This window comes from Syngnathus typhle, linkage group LG13 (genome assembly GCF_033458585.1).
Source record: "Syngnathus typhle isolate RoL2023-S1 ecotype Sweden linkage group LG13, RoL_Styp_1.0, whole genome shotgun sequence".
NCBI classification, from domain to species: Eukaryota; Metazoa; Chordata; class Actinopteri; order Syngnathiformes; family Syngnathidae; genus Syngnathus; species Syngnathus typhle.
The window spans coordinates 4,387,480-4,403,882 of record NC_083750.1 but is presented as its reverse complement, the minus strand read 5'-3'; the positions used below and the strand labels follow the sequence as shown (position 1 = coordinate 4,403,882).

The 16,403-nt window shown below is 42.4% G+C and overlaps 1 protein-coding gene across 2 annotated transcripts in view; it reads left to right on the top strand.

Moving 5' to 3' along the window:
* The first annotated feature begins 319 nt into the window (after positions 1-319).
* kcnn1a (potassium intermediate/small conductance calcium-activated channel, subfamily N, member 1a) overlaps positions 320-16,403 on the top strand; it is a 40,192-nt gene continuing 24,108 nt past the window's right edge. The window contains exon 1 of one of the 2 annotated variants that reach the window (XM_061294791.1): positions 320-1,788. In XM_061294791.1, the coding sequence (XP_061150775.1) occupies positions 409-1,788 (1,380 nt within the window). In that variant the 5' untranslated portion in view covers positions 320-408. Of the gene's footprint in view, positions 1,789-7,699; positions 7,749-16,403 lie in introns of those variants that run through there. The other variant, XM_061294792.1, reaches the window with a different exon arrangement.

The following is a 16,403-nucleotide window of genomic DNA, read 5'->3' as shown; positions in this document are numbered from 1 at the left end:
TCATTGAGGGTTGCTTGGATGTTAATATTTGACGGGCCCGTGGTGACGTGGCAGTAAAAGTGATTTCTGACAATGGAGGGTGGTTATGGCAACATCAACAAAGTAGATCTATCGGATCCACGGCGGCTTGAGCTGATCGCCCAATTCCCACACCTTTCTTCCTCTCCACATCCTCGTCCCAGCAAATGCGATTGCTCCGCTGCAACCTGTGCGCATAGCAGGGGCATGGACCCATCATCCCCAATCGAAGGCGGTGTTTTGGCACAACTGTGACGTTTTAAGGCAGTTCCCGGCCAGAGCTACCAATGATACAGGTCTCTTCTATTCCGCCGGGCTGGTCGCAATGAACGGGCGTGGGAGCAGTGCACGGCAAAGGAGCAACCAGAGCGGGACTCGGCCATCAGGGGGATGCGGCATCGGTACGCGGGAGCTGTCTATCAGCACCAGATCCCCCAGCAGAAGCGAGCCAGCAGCAGCAACAGCAGCAACGGCAGCAGCAGCAAGCCGAGCGGGGAGCCAGACGCGCCTGTTTTCAGCCTGCCGCCCCCGCCCTCTTCTTGTCACCACCGCGACCGCGCTTCGACTACCGACGTTCACCGGCGGAGCCTCCAGGAGCTCCCGTGCGTGAGCCAGCCCACACCGAGAGCGCCGCACGGCAGAGACACGCCGCCTCGGGCGGGCTCCCGCGACAGCGCCCGCCGAGAGCGAGGCGTCACCGAAGGCAGCACCGGGGAGCCGGCCACTTTGAAGCAGGAGCCCTGGGCTCCGGCCCCGGTTTTTTCAAACTGCCACTGCAGTTTTTCCACGCAGGAGGCGACCCATTCACAAAACCAGCACCATCGCGTCGTCGCACCACCGCAGCCCTCCCCACCTTTCCCCCCGCCTATACCGCCACCACCGATCACCACCTCCTCCTCCTCACTGCTGTTTTCTCGGGAATCCAAACGGGGTGATCGTCTGGGAAGGAGTGACAATAATTACCAACAGGCAAGCATCGTGGAACGCTGCAGGGGAGGAGGAGGAGCAGTGGGGCAACGAGACCACAGGCAGTTGCAGCAGCAACAGCAGCAAGAGCAGAAGCAGCAGCAGCAGCACTGTCATCCAAGACTCCCACAGAGGGACTCCTCCCCTGAAGGAATCTGTGCAAACTCACAGAAAAGGTGCACTGACAGAAGAGCGCTCGAGCCTCAGACGCAGGAGCAACAGATACCACAATTAAGAGCGCGGCAGCAGCTACTAGTGGGCAGTAGCTTGCCTATCAACCACTGCGCCAGTGGCTCTGAGCTATGTAGAACTCACCAAGCTCCACTGCTGCAACGGCAGCAGCAGCCGCCGCCGCCGCAGCAGCAGCAGCAACAGCAGCAGCCGCCGCCGCCGCCGCAGCAGCAACAGCAGCAACAGCAACAACAGCAACAGCAGCAGCAGCAGCAGCAGCAGCAGCAACAGCAGGAGCAACAGCAGAAGCAGCAGCAGTGGCAGCAGCAGCAGCAGCAGCGGCAGCAGCGGCAGCAGCAGCAGCACCAACATCAGCAGCAGAGCACACCGGGGCATCACTGTGAAGCCCGAGACCGCAATAAGTACGCGAGGACCCCCGCACCAGGCGACCCGCACGGCGCAACGCCCCCGGCGACAGAGCAGGCGGACGCGGCCAAGTCGAGCGCGACTGGCAGCAGCAACCACAGCAACAGCAACAGCAGCAGAGAGAGCCCTAACTACGGCTCCAGCTATCACCTGTGGCCCGAGAGCCCGCATAAAGGAGAGGAGAGCATACGCATCGAGCTTCGCAAGGTAGATCGCACACTCATGTGTCATGAAATTGTCAATGACATGCACAAATTTGGACTCAATGACCACGCCTGGCGTATTTGCAGCTTTTTTGGGGGTTATGTGCGTTCTCTAGAAGGTCGCTATAATATGACTGCTTGTTTGCAAGCGGGGAAAAGACGTCATATGTCTTATTTACAATCTAACGCTCTCTTCACGTTATGTCTCAGTTGGCCCCGTGAGCGCGCACACACACCTGTTCCATGTTGCGGTGTTGTTTTGCTATTGCACACAACACAGCCCACTGAAATATTCAAATGAGGCTCCCATGGCAGGTGATTCCGCAAACAAAAGCGCCTGTTGTTTCCCCGGCTCAGACGGGGAAGCATTTTCATGTTTGGGCTTCTGCTCAGTGTCAGCTTTAATGTGGCCGCGGCCGGCTGGAACTGCACCTGTCACTGCATGGCAAGGCCTCCACATTCCTCCCAACTCACTTCAGATACTGCGCGTATGCTTACAAGGTGGAGTACGGCAGAGGCCTTTTTCGTCCGTATTCTGCCTCCTTACTGTGGGCCGTTTCACAATTGGAGGAGAATTTAGGTACAGATCAGTCATTTTGTTCTAATTCATCGCTGCTTCTTCTCGTGGGTGCAACTTGGCCATCTGAGGCAGTGTAATGCAATCATGCAGACACAACTGAAGAAGACTTTCACAACTACTTTAAGCACGCGGTAGATTGATAGATATTAGTAGTTTAACGCAGAGGATAAATAATGTATGCCAGATGAATTGTTTATGTGTGTTGTTGTGTGTTAACACTGCCACAAAAGTCATCTGCAGTGTTTTCTCTTCTGTGTTAGCATTAAGCTAGCAGACTTTAAGGCAAAGTAATGTGGTTGTTTTAAATGCGCAACGTGACATTGTCTTTGTTTTATGTTTAGTTTAACAGTAAACCGCAACTTGGTGTGGCACTAAACAGCGTGAAGCTTTTTTTAATGAATTGTTCACTAGCTGGCAAACTGTTGCTTGCTGTCAAGTGAGTTGAGGTCTCGGCCATCATACGGCATAATATTTCAAATTCATAAGTCAAAGCAAAAAAAAAAAAAAGATGGCTCGTTTCTTGAAACACTTTTAAATCAGGTTGTTCCTATCTCAAGGCACCAATATATTACTCATATTACAGTTGGTTAAAAGTAATGGTAAAAAAAATCCGAGTTGTTTTTTTTTAACATTTAATTTTGTGATTCTTTCACATACCACTCACTATGGTATGATGGATAAGACGAGAGCATGAGCCTCAGATGGCTTGTTTGTAATATTTTTAAAAATGTGACAATGAATGTGTCAAGAAGGCCGCTATTTTGTTTGCTTGAGAGATTCTAAATAACAACATGAATATAGACATCCTGAGTAAATTATGTCAGACAGGAATCATAAAATAAACTCTTGCAGGGCATTAAATCAACGGTCGAGGGAAAGTGGGAGAGTTACGCTGCCAAGATCTTAGCTATCAGACACTTTGGATATACTGGAAAGTATTCTGGTTTTGTGTGTTCAGCTCTTGAAGAAAGGTTGAGTTGTAGTCTGCATCCAACAAGCAAAAGACAAGAAAGTCACGTTATTTCTAAAAAACAAAAAAAAGCCTTATGAGATTAAATACTGCACTTTGAAAAACTTTTAAGCAAATGTAACATTATGCACATTTTGAACACCTAGTGATTCTTTTTAATACCACTAGAGGGCGTTTTCATACAGTTAGAGGTCAAAATGCTTAACTGAGCTTTTTTTGGTCAGGCATGTTATTATATGTACAATATATGCAATATATTATAAAAAGTAATTATAACAAGAACTCATTAAACTTAGGTAACGCATCGCTCTGTCTGTACAATGAAGGAAGGAGTGAGATTTGTATTTGTAAGCTAAAATATGCTGTTGACAATTTTTTAGACTCCATCAAAAACAAGAAAAATAAATAAAGCCCCACACAGATACAGCTCAGTTATGCATACATTCTTAAAGAGAAAGTCCCACCAGATTTGGGAAAGCAAAAATTCCATCAGATTTGGTCCCCAAATGTAACCATTGTGTAAAAACAATGTACATTATGAATGTTGAGCCTTTATGTTTGCCTTTAAAATAGAACATGAACATATGTCCAATGCAGTCCAGATAGATTGTCTTTTTTAAAAAGGTATTAAAAACAAGAAACCGTTTAAGTGAAATCTAGAGAACACTCATCATTTTCTAAGTACAAATAATTATGGTAAGTCAAAAAGGTTGCTTTTACTTTTAATAAAAACAAACATTCTCAAGTGTAACTGTTAAAATGAACTTCCAATTAAATGGCAAAATTCAATGTCATTTTATTATGAAGCAGGGTTGTCAGTATTTTCAAAATCTAACAATTGAAGTAACTTGTAAAGTTACTTTTGAACTTAAGTAATCAGTAAAGTAACGAAATGAAAGTAATCAAGAAAATAAACTAATTTACTTCCATCCATCCATCCATTTTCTGAACCGCTTAGTCCCCACGGGGGTCGCGGGTGTGCTGGAGCCTATCCCAGCCGTCATTGGGCAGTAGGCGGGGGACACCCTGAACCGGTTGCCAGCCAATCGCAGGGCACACAGAGACAAACAACCATTTGCACTCGCACTTGCACTCACACCTAGGAACAATTTGGAGTCTTCAATCGGCCTACCAAGCATGTTTTTGGGATGTGGGAGGAAAAGGGAGTGCCCGGAGAAAACCCACGCGGGCCCGGGGAGAACATGCAAACTCCACACAGGGAGGGCCGGAGGTGGAATCGAACCCGCACCCTCCTAACTGTGAGGCGGACGTGCTACCCAGTGCGCCTCTAATTTACTTTTTCAAGTTAAATGTGGCAACTTTGTTGTGATTTGGTGCAACAAAATAACACTGAATGAAATTATTAATTATTTAACATTTAATTAACAGCACACCCGCCTCACGAGTTCCAGATTCAGGATTCGAACCTTGGCTTTGGGTTCTGTGCACATTTGGTGCACTTAAGAGTGTGAATGTTTTTTTTTTGTCTGTGTGCCCTGCATTTGCCTGGCGACCAGTCCAAGGTGTACTCCTTCTCTCGTACCAACTCCAGCTCACCCGCGACCGTAATGAGGACAATCCAGTCGAAAATGAATATATGCATATAATAACACTTCAGATCTCAATGCAGTCTAACAATAGCACTGTTTGTCCTTAATTGGTTTTGACATATTTCCATTTTGGTCTAAAGCCTCATGAAACAATTATCTCCCAACTTCCACCCTTCCAATACTGCCACCATTAATTGCGCAATTTGTATTTTTTACCGCATGAGAACATTCTCAAGATGTCTGACGGGATGCATATTAAAGAGATAAGGGCTCATTTCCCTTTTAGCAAGAGCCTCAAAACTGCCGCCCCTCAGCGTTTGTGCAAGGTGCCGGAGAGGTCAACTTTTTACATGACAAGAGAGGCAAGACAAGAACAGAAGGAGGCATCCAAATAAATGCACCGGGTTCCTTTTTTTAAGATGCTGCAGCTGGCACCGGTAACAAAAGGTGGGACAGCAAGCCACCTTCAACAATTCTTCCAAACTTCCGTTTTGAAAAATCAGCAAAAATGACTGACGTAAAAGTAGCCTTTGTTATGAGCTGTCATCATTCTGTCTTGTTGAGTCCTATTATTACCGAGTTGTCATTGGTACTGTCTATGTTGTTGTTTACTAGTGCATCTTTTTCCAATTACCTCAATTGCACACTTTGATTCACATGACCCTTAAACGCAAAGTTAAAAAATGTCTATCCAATATTGTTGTTTAAAATATGTTCTGAGCCTGGGGTGTCCAATTTAGCCCGCAGTGTAACTATATTTGGCCCGCGAAGATAACCTGTGCATCAACTTTGTGTTAATACTAAAATTGCAAATTTTTCAAAACTTTTAAAATAGCAATTATTTTTTACCATTAATCTTTTCAAAACTTTAAACAGTTCTTACTAGTCTCTTATTTCAAAACTAGTTATTCAGCAGTTTGTTGGGTAGCCTATACTGTGTATAACATGAGCCCTTCATACATTTATTTGGGTTGACAGTCATAATGGCCCTACGAAGGAAACTATGACTACGATGCGGTCCGTAACAAAAACAAGTTTGACACCCCTGTTCTAAGCAGTCAAACAGGGGGCGGCCATTTTGCCACTTGAAATCACTGGGTTAGCATGATTATGCGAAAGAGGACATTTTCAAATTCTCAGTTAGCCATGCTTGCATGCTAGCAAGGGCATGACTGGCAAAATTATACAGTCGAGGGAAACCAGTGACGTTATTGCACATTCAACCAAAATATGAGCACTTTTAAGTCAAAATTTGGGTGGTGATCGTGGTTACATCTCTTAATGAGGCAGCCCATACCTTCCCAGGCCCTGTTTGAAATCCCATAAACAAAACACTTGTGACAGAACAAGCCTGATAAAGTGTATACGATTACAATATCCCAAAGCACACCCTGAAACTTAATAGCCAGCCCACTGAACCGGTAGGGGGGGTAGCGCCATATTGTGTCCTGCCTCAATAACATTGTGCTTTGAAAGATGCATTACTGCGTCCATTGTGATAGGCTGTGTAAGTACTCTAATGCCTGCCACTTACTGCTATGGTGATATCCCCTGCAGGGACATCATCATCTACCAAAACCAAAATGGTGGATTTGTTGATATCTAGAAAGGCTTATTTTCCAACAAAGAACATAAGTCTTGCTTTCAACGTAATAACGTCGAAATAAACTAAATAAAATTCCTTGAGAAATTAAACAAGACTAGGTGCAGAAAAAAAATCCTGAATCAGCAACTTTAACTAACTGGATCTGCACCAAAGTGTAATGAGTGTGTCTCCACAAAGTCTCACGGAACTAAGTGAATTAGTATTTGTGTAATCTTGCAAAGAAACAAAACCTTTTGGAATGCCTCCAAAATGTAATGGATTGTTCTTTAGGTGATTGTCTAGCAGTCCACTAAAGTTAATCAAAATCATCAGATGTTTTTTCCCCGTGTATTCCACAAACTTAAAAGTACACATGAAAAAAATGTTTGAGGTGCAACTCTTTTGTTTAGTGCACTACAAAAAAAATGCCGCGATTGGCATGGAAGAAACCGATTGCCCAGTAAATTAATTAGTCTTTTCTTCAGATAAAACCTCAACTACAATTCCTGGTATTTATAAAAAATTACAAAACAAGCATGTTAAGCTACCAACCGATAAATTGACATTACTGCAGGTTTGATCTGAATAGCACAATTGCCTTTTAACAGTTTTTTCCACTAGTCAGATATATTTTTATTTTTGTAATTGATGTCATGTATTTTTGTTGTCAGATGTTGAATCCCTCAAAGATGTATCGCTCCAATAAAAGACGATTGGATACGTATCTCGATATATTCCAAAGTGGAACGATTCCATTGGGTTTGATTCGATGCACTCGCATTATTTTCAATCAAAACCAAACGTTCTTTATGATTGGCTTCAACATCCGCCATGTTGCTAGACTGCAACCCAAATTTAGAATTTAGACCAGCATGGTATTTGTACAAGTAATGTGTTTGCCTTGGCTTTGAAATAACGTTTGAGCATTGTTGCCCCGATAACGAATGCCTCGGTAAACCTCACGTCGCTCCGAACTTTTGTCTATCGCGCCACTCAGTGTTGTCACAGGGCCTCTTTTTTGTTTTCCTGCCATTAGGCTCCCGTCTTTCCACCGACGTTTGCATTTGTGCCTGCGCGAACAGCCAACACCTTTAAAGTAAACACAACGGCGCCGAACAATTAAATGTCAGGCTCTGGGAAGATCCGAGTTCACATCCTCTGTATGTGACGAGGCCTGCTGTAGATAACTGATAACAATTGTATGAAAAGAAGGCGCTGCGTCGTGTGTGTGTGTGTGTGGCTCTCAGTTTTCGGCAGCAGCTGGCACCACACATGCTTGGTGAGTATGAATGTGAAGCGCTTTTAATAATTGATGGGTGTTATTTTAATTTTTTGGGAGTTATTTTTGCATCTGTTTAAGTGTTGCTGCTCTGACTGAAATAGATGCGTTACCACTTGCATGTTGCCATGGCGAGAGCAGCCGGGTGTTGTGTAGCGGCGGCTCTCTCGAGGGTTAGAGTTTGGTCAAGCATTTGCGTGCAAGATTGTGTTTTGGGTTTACAAGTCATTCCTCGCACATGCTTGCACACACGTGTACACCGCCGGCTGACCCGCACACAAAAAGAACGATACGACGGCCGGTGTTCTAATGGTGCTCCACTTGATAGAGTTCATTCGCTTAGCGTTTCGTTTGAGTGAGCGGGCACAAGGAGAGGCGTATTGAATTACTTGCGGTCCAGTTGAATACAAAGAGTGGAAAGGAAGCGTGTTTGGGGTTTCCTCAGTCGCCGTGAGCCTCGCTGCTTACTCACAGACTGAGTCACCTCGTAGCACGTGTATTTCTTTTGCAGTGAAATTTGGACCTCAGCCACATTTACGTGTTTGAAAGTACATTGTCATTACTATTTATTCGCACAAATTTTCTTTAAATCAGTATAGTAACATGGAGAAAAGGATGCTGAAAATCGTAGTTACAGGTAGGCATAGGAACGCTATAAAATAAAATGTATTTTCCGGATGGAAGCGTAGCTGGCTAGCTAACTGCAAGAATTTGCGCCGTGGCTAGCTAACTGCGTGAATTTGCGCTGTGGCTTGCTAACTGCATAAATTTGTGCGACGCTGAAGCTCTTATACAGAAGAGGAGTGGTCACTGTTCAGCCACGCCCACAAAACCAAGACCACAGTAATGGTGAAAAAGTTTGGCCCGAATATAAGACGACCCTGATTATAAGACGACCCCCTCTTTTTCAAGACTCAAGTTTGAAAAAATACATTTTGAACACCAAATTAAATGTTTATACTAGGGGTGTAACAATTCATCAATACACATCGATTAACCGATATAATGCTCTATAATGCTTTGTTGGCATCGATGCTAAACGTAAACATCGATCTATATCGCCCGTTTTTGACCTCGGACATTAGACGCGACTTTATTTTGAAATCCAGTTCATTCTTGCTTGCTTCCTCTTTCCGGGAGCAGTGCGCGGCGTGTTGTGTTGTGAGCAGAGCAGGCACGTGAAAGGGGAGCCGACAACTACGCGGCTCCTGGGCTGGTGCTATGGCTAGTGTCCAAGAAGACGAGGAAATTCGCTCCCCTTTGGGCTTCAAGTCATTCGTTTGGAAGCACTTTGTAATTTCCTAACTAAAGAGTTTACAGTACCTTGTTGATTTTGCGTATGAATTGTTATAAATCAGGATATTGTTCTATATCGATCGTAGAGCACTATATCGTGATGTATTGTGAATGAATCACAGCAGGCTTTAAGATATCGGCAAATACTGTATCGTGCTTCTGTGTATCGATATGATATTGTATTGTGAGAAAACCCGCGATTTACACCCCTAGTTTATACTGAAAATAATTGCAGTACATCTGAAACAAATGATTATAACAATATATTCGAGAGAAAAGCATGTTATTTTGCCTCATTCAAATCATGCAAAAACTGTCTATCACATGTTAATATCTGAACATTTAAATATGTAAACTAAAGGGCAATCACATTTGTAATGAATGGCTTCTGGTTTTTGAAATGTAAAAAAATATATCTAATATCTGAACGTTTAAATATGTAAAGTAAAGTGCAATCACATCTGTAAATGAATGGCTTCTGAAATGTAAAAAAACCTACTGTTTCTCCATTTTCCGTTATCTCTTCTCTTATTTTCTTCTCTTTTATTTCTTACCGCTATTTTTTATTTTTCTTCTTGGTGCTACCGCTATTTATTTATTTTTTCTTCGTGACAGGGGTTCACTTTGGCCTGGGGAGTTAAGTTCAGTATTCGTTATAAAGATATCTAGCGCCATCTAGCGTTGTGAATGGGTATAATGTCTAGACCCCGAATGTAAGATGACCCCCACTTTTTCAGTCTTATTTCAATGCAAAAAACACCGTCTTATATTCGGGCCAATAGGGTATTTTCAGCAATTATTTTCCAAAATGTATTTCGACGCAAATCTCTGAATTTACGTTACTAAATGGCCGTGGCTCATCTACACAGGCATTCCTGAGAGATGCTGGTCAAGAGATGCCAGGAATATAATGAATCACTAAAGTGCATAAGCTTTATGGCTAATTAGCTTATTGATCCGAGGTTGTTCCTACATGAAGGCATGATCACAATACAAAAGACGACGCGAGTGTGAGTTATGCAGCTGTAAGCAGATAATTGTCGCTCACCGTGAGGCGAGGAGCGATTCAGCTGTACGTGTGTGTCAAAGCACAGGTGCGTGTGTGTTTATTTTCCGATTTTGTCACCCTCCTTGCGTCATTTTATTGTCTGCTGGTTATTTGTGAATGTTTGCAAGATGCAGCAATGTGTTATTTCATCCTATTTTGTTGGCTCTATCAGCCGCCTGCCAGCCCAGGAAGAGACGCAATTTGGAAAAGCTTCTCCTGCTGTTGTGGTTGTGTTTGCTTTGTGAATTGTGGTGTGTTTTGTACTGTAGGCAACACAAGCTCCCTTTTTGGAGACGCTAACTTTCATCATCAGGTGCACGACTTTATGCAGAGAACATGATACTCAACTATTGCTGTGTAAAACTCAATCACATACTCTTCCGGCCACAGTTAAATATTCACGGTGAACAATGTTGAAAAGCATTCAGTCTGTGCCTTGTGAGAAAATGGCAAATTGAAGTTATTTGTACTAGCAAGAATAATTCAATGGGAAGAAGGTCCAAACAAAATCCCTCAGTCACTGATCTATACGCGTGTGTAAATATGCAAAACGTGTGTGCTTGTCTCTTGCCAACCACAGTGGCTCCTTTCCATCGCACAGGCTTCAAAAACACAAGGCAATCTGAATGGAACCGGACTTGAAAAAAAAAACCCCTAGCTGAACAAACGTGGATAAAGCAGTTGTTGGGAGTGTGGAAAATTCTTCTTAGCTACCTTTTCCTATGTGCTTCTTAAAATATGTCAGGAAAAGCCTACTGGAACATCTGAAATTTATTTAGAGTTAATGAAAGGCACTTGAACTATTGGACAGATTAAAAAAAAAAAATCAATTGCCTTGTATAGGTTATATATATGTCACATTCATGGCAGAAAACAATTTGAAGCGATATATCAGTCTCCTGGCATTTGAACAGCGAAATGTGTGTGTGTGTGTGTGCGTGTGTGTGTGTGTGTGCGTGCTACACTCGTATTCACACAATCAAGTGGGATCTAAACACGCATCCGAGCGAGCCAGGGCACCACCAGTGATTCCCAATAAAACAAATGTGGTGCCTATCACGCAGATGCCCGAGACAACAGGCGTGATAACACATATTCCTCAGGTCATTTTATCCAATCAGATGTGGGAAAGGCAAAACAAAAAAAATATACAAAATATTGCTGCGAAAAGGAAGCTCAACATTCAGAATCAAATTTGATCACAATTCTATGGTGAATTCCAGGTACGTAATTCCCAAGTGTTCTTTTTTGTGTCTATACAACAATTGTTATGTTTACATGAACTACTTTAACATCTTTCAAAAGAGGAACTTCAATTAATCTTATTAATCTTAATCTCAATTTTATACGTGCATGAAATATTTAATTATATTTCAGAAACCCTAATCCTATTTTTAAAATATTAAAAGATATATGGATATGCTAATAAATTTCAGTAACACGCCTGTTTGATGTAATTTTCTTGTAGGTTTCCCACAATTTTGGCATGAGGTCCTCTTCCTCTCTATTTGTCTCCCTGTGCCTCTTTGTGGCGCACTGGTTTCTATGGTGTTTGCCTCTCTGCGTGCTGTAGTTCCTAAACAGCTGCTCTAGCCTCCATTATCAGCCACCCACCGACTGTTAACCCCTCAATGGGCCTGTGGTCCGCACGCTTCCCTCTTTGTCGCAGGCATTTTCACTTTAACCCTTTCACAAACAAAGCCACCCATCTGTGCCTGCTTTTTTTTTTTTTTCGAACGAGAGTCCATTTTCACCATCTCTTCTTTTCCATAAAAGCAATTTACGCTAAAGAGCCCAAGGGGCATTAGGCAAATGCGGCTCTCCATAACAAAAAAAAGTCCTGCTGGGAAACTGTGGCTTGAGGGCATTAGTACAATTTTCTGAACTTTTATCATGGACGATGTAATAGAGGGCCATGAAAGAAAGCTGTTGTCGTGTGTGTGGTGTCTGATCTGGGGTTCAATCGGCTCAGAGATGACTTCCAGGGCTGTAAAGTACAAAATGGAGAACGTGAGTGTCCTGCTATGTTTGACTTTAGCCTAAGAAAAGTGGGTGGCTGGGAGAAGATAAGAATATTCAATTAGCTTGACTGTATGGAAGATGAGTACGGCAGACGCGATGCTGGAACCGGGTGACTCTATGAGGGGAGGCGAATGAAACCTGATATCGGCTCATTTCTAATTTTCTCATTGTCGTGTTAAATGTTTGGGAGCTCATATTTTCTCTACTCAGTTGGGGTTCATTTTTTAGAGGGAAAAGGTTGACCATTTAAATGTGGAGTATATTGAAGAACATTATTGAGATTTAATAGTAATTGAAATTCATTTGTAAACATTTTTATTCCTGATATTAAAAGGCTGACTGGATGGAAATTTGTTTTTGCTCCTTGACTTTTCTATTAGTGTGATGTCATTTTCTACGGACAGCACAATTAGCCTTAAAACTTGGTTTTAATTATTACGACTTCATTCCAATCGCAGGTGGCAAATCACTAGTTTTGTCTAAATGAAACTCCTTAAATTCCAAAGGGTAATATCTTAGCAACTGAGATCCTACAAGGTGGTGTTAAAGCACTCATTTTGTCTAAACAATGCTCCCCAATTGTGAACTGTCATGACTTGGCCAATTCTCTGAATCTAAAAATAGAAACCTTTCCCCCATTCATTTCTGAACCGGCTGTAGATATGCTAATGATCACTGTAAAACATGCTGTCTCTGGCCTGAAATAGTGTTTTGTCATTCAAGACGTGTCACCAAGTGTAAAATAGTTCGCTTGGAGTGGCCCTCGTGGTCAAGTCCACTTTTGTTTAAGTACCAATTAGGTGAGATGTACGCTACACCATTCAAGTGACCTTTTTTCTTATTTCTCCCGATATGCATCACGGCATATTGTATTGAGCAGAAGGAAAAAAAAAATGGCTGGAATCAGAAATCCCAATCTAAAACATTTCTCAACACCTTAGTTTATTTTGAAATGAATGACACACCCTAAAATGCTCTTTGCACAGTTAGATACACAGATTTTGTGTAGGCAAGACATGACATGTTTCTAAGGACTGTCACAATTAGCAGGTTTAATTTGCACATCATTTTATCAAGCACACTTCACCTTTTATGGCCCCAATCTACAAATGAAGTTTCTAATGACACTCCCTCCCCTGTAATTTGCGCAAAATTGAAATTGTTCCTAATGAGGTGGTGGTTGTCCCACTGGAAAAGTACTTGCCCCCCCCCCGCCAATCACTTAAACCTACTTTTTAAGACACACTCTCGCACGAGGACATGTGCAATAACCTTTTGGGAAGCTAATTATCATAGCATTGAGTCTCTGTTGAGCGCAAGGTGTTATTAGTCCCGACAAGAAGACATTCCCCAAGGCGTGTGCCTTTGTCCTTTTTCTTTGCACTTGTTTTTAACAACTTTTTAATCTCTAATTGATAGTCATGCAGTGAATGCACAGTGAATCTAGGTGATCATAGATAGACAAAAATTCGAGGTGTCAAAAATCAATCGACGAATCACAAATAACGATTCAATACAAATCCTGTCCATTAAAATGTCTTATTTTATAGAGGGCTTAAAATGGGAAAAATAAAAATCATCCATGTGAAGCATTCATTTTCATGTGTTTGTTGTTTTTGTCACCACAGCGCTCAGGGAGATTTCCGTAATGAATGTGTGGGTTTGCACGCTGCATTTTTCCTCTGTTCTCATCAGCGAGGAGTAATGATCCACATGCTGGTTGGGGACGGACGTATCAAGCCTGATTCCTGCTGGCCTGTCACAGAAATGTGGCAGCATCCAGTGTGGAGGGACAAACTGGACAGCGTTGCCCCCGCCTCTTCATCACAGCAGGGCTTGGCAAAGATATCCACTGAGAGCCATGTTCCTTCTTTGTTATTGAGCCTCTCTTTCTTTCCTCTGGTTTTTATGTCCCTTTCACTGCTTGATCTCAATCCAAGTGCGACGCTCTTTCTCCTTTCCTGACGATCCTTTCATGTCAACCACATCTCATGCTAATGGATAATATCAAGTACACTCACTCATGCACATGAATCTTCTCAAACAACCCAAGCTCTTTTGTTTCTGCATCAATATTTAACGGAAGCCAAAGCCCGGCCGAGGTTCGGTTAGCCCTCGTATTTTATTTGCTAGTATCTGGACGTGGATTATGTCGCTGGGTGTTCTGCGGAAACACTTGACTAAATCCACGTTAACTTGTCAAATGCAACCTCAGAAGTATTTTAGCATCAGTTCCAAAGTTGACTTATTCCTCTTTTGTATGTTTGTTTTGGCGAAAGAATTGCTATGGTGATGCTGTTTTTTTTAAATTGCAGTTTGAGGAATAATAATGAGTGAAAGCATCAGCAAATGGAAGAGATGCACCATTTTAGATGGAAGATATCTATGTATTTTTATTGAATGTATAAAGTCCCTGTTCTATAAGACGTTCAGGTCAGTTGAGAAGGACTTTCTGGCCCTGACCGTCCATCGCTGTTAAGTTCATAAGCACCCAGCCACATATTTTTTTGGGTGCATAAGCCTTGGAAATCACTGTAAGCCCATACATCACAAAACAATGAGCATTTTCTATTCGATTTGAGCTGGCAGCAGAGAGGCTGAGAGAGAGGAGCGAGGCAGAGAGTTGCATTCATTTAAACTGTTCTGCACTGAGGCTTTTCAATTTGATTATGAGGCTCCATTTCATAGAGGCTTGGATGCTGCGTGCCATTCAGAATGAAATTGAGCCATTGGTCGCTCGGGCAGGCAACCTTCCTCTGTCTCCGCTGTGGCAGCAACAGGGGCGACGCTGGCCTGCGGTGCCCTTCTGCTGCTCGTTTAGTCAGGTTTCAAGGGAATGTGAAAAGTGATGGCGGGGGTTTAGCGGCCTGGAATGTGATATGAGGGCTTGTGTGGAAATGTCTTTGGAGGATTCTCTTGTTTTTACTGACGGTCAGTACTGGGGTCGGTACTTTGAGATACAACATTGATGTAGCTGTGCTATAACAGTTTTAAACAATAGAAAGTAGAGCACAAATGGTGCAGCAACACATGTAGACAGAATATTACAATAATCACAGGAATGTATTGTTTATTCTCTACAGGAAATGACCAACCTCAAATAATGAATCATGACAAGCAGTTTAGACTTCTAGTTTCTCTCATTTATTTTGTGTTTTTTTGGGGTAGGCTAGAACAATTGAAAATGCAAAATAGGTCATTTTTATTCCGCATTATTTACTGTGATGTTTTTTTTAAATAAAAAAAAATGTATAAACAAATACACAATTTAAAATTTAAAGTACCGTATTTTCCGCACTATTAGGCGCACTTAAAAACTTACATTTTACTCAAAAAAACACAGTGCGCCTTATAATGCAGAGCGCCTTATATATGGATCAATTGATGAATTTGTTGATCCATACTGGTTGTACACAGTGCTCTGCCAAAATGTTTTAGTACGTTTTAGTACGACTAGTAAATTACAAGGTCGCATCGCTTCCCAACATTACGGTAACTGTAGTCAGGGGGCGTCACCGAATAGCTGCTATACGCGCGAGGCTATTTCATTTCAAAATAGGCTGCTCCGTTAATGTTTCGAGTAAATTTACGGATTGATATGGAAAGGAAACATAGGTAAGCAGTACCAATGTGTTAGATCGAACTTTAGTCAGTTCCGATCATTTTATAGGAGAACGTTTGAGAAACGCGATCGTTTACACTTTGCTGAGGCTCATGGGGGTCTGCGAGCTGAGGCCCATGGGAGTTTGCGGGTGGCTAATGCTATAATAATAGCTGCTATACGCACAAGGCTATTTCATGTCAAAATAGGCTGCTTTGTTAATGTTTTGAGTAAATTTACGGATCGATATGGAAGGGAAACAAAGGTAAGCAGTACCAGTGTTAGATCGAACTTTCGTCAGTTCTGATCATTTTATAGGAGATTGTTTGAGAAACGCGATTGTTCACAAAGGGCTCATTGATTATTGGCTAGTGGATGCATACCGCAACCCTAGTCAACCTCAGTTTGTTGCAGTATAGCTTCTATTTTATGCGCCTTTTAATCCGGTGCGCCCTATATATGAAATCATTTCCAAAATAAAAAATTAAATGATGGTGCGCCTTATAATCCAGTGCGCCTTTTGGTGCGAAAAATACGGTAATGAACTACTAGAATTAATAAAACAAAGCCAAAATGAAAGATTTGGTGAAAAAGAAAATCTAAATGACAAAAACCCACTAACTTGCTCTGAAAATTATTACTCTGAGAAATTCCAAACTACTGGGACAGAGTTGACCTGGTTCAATGA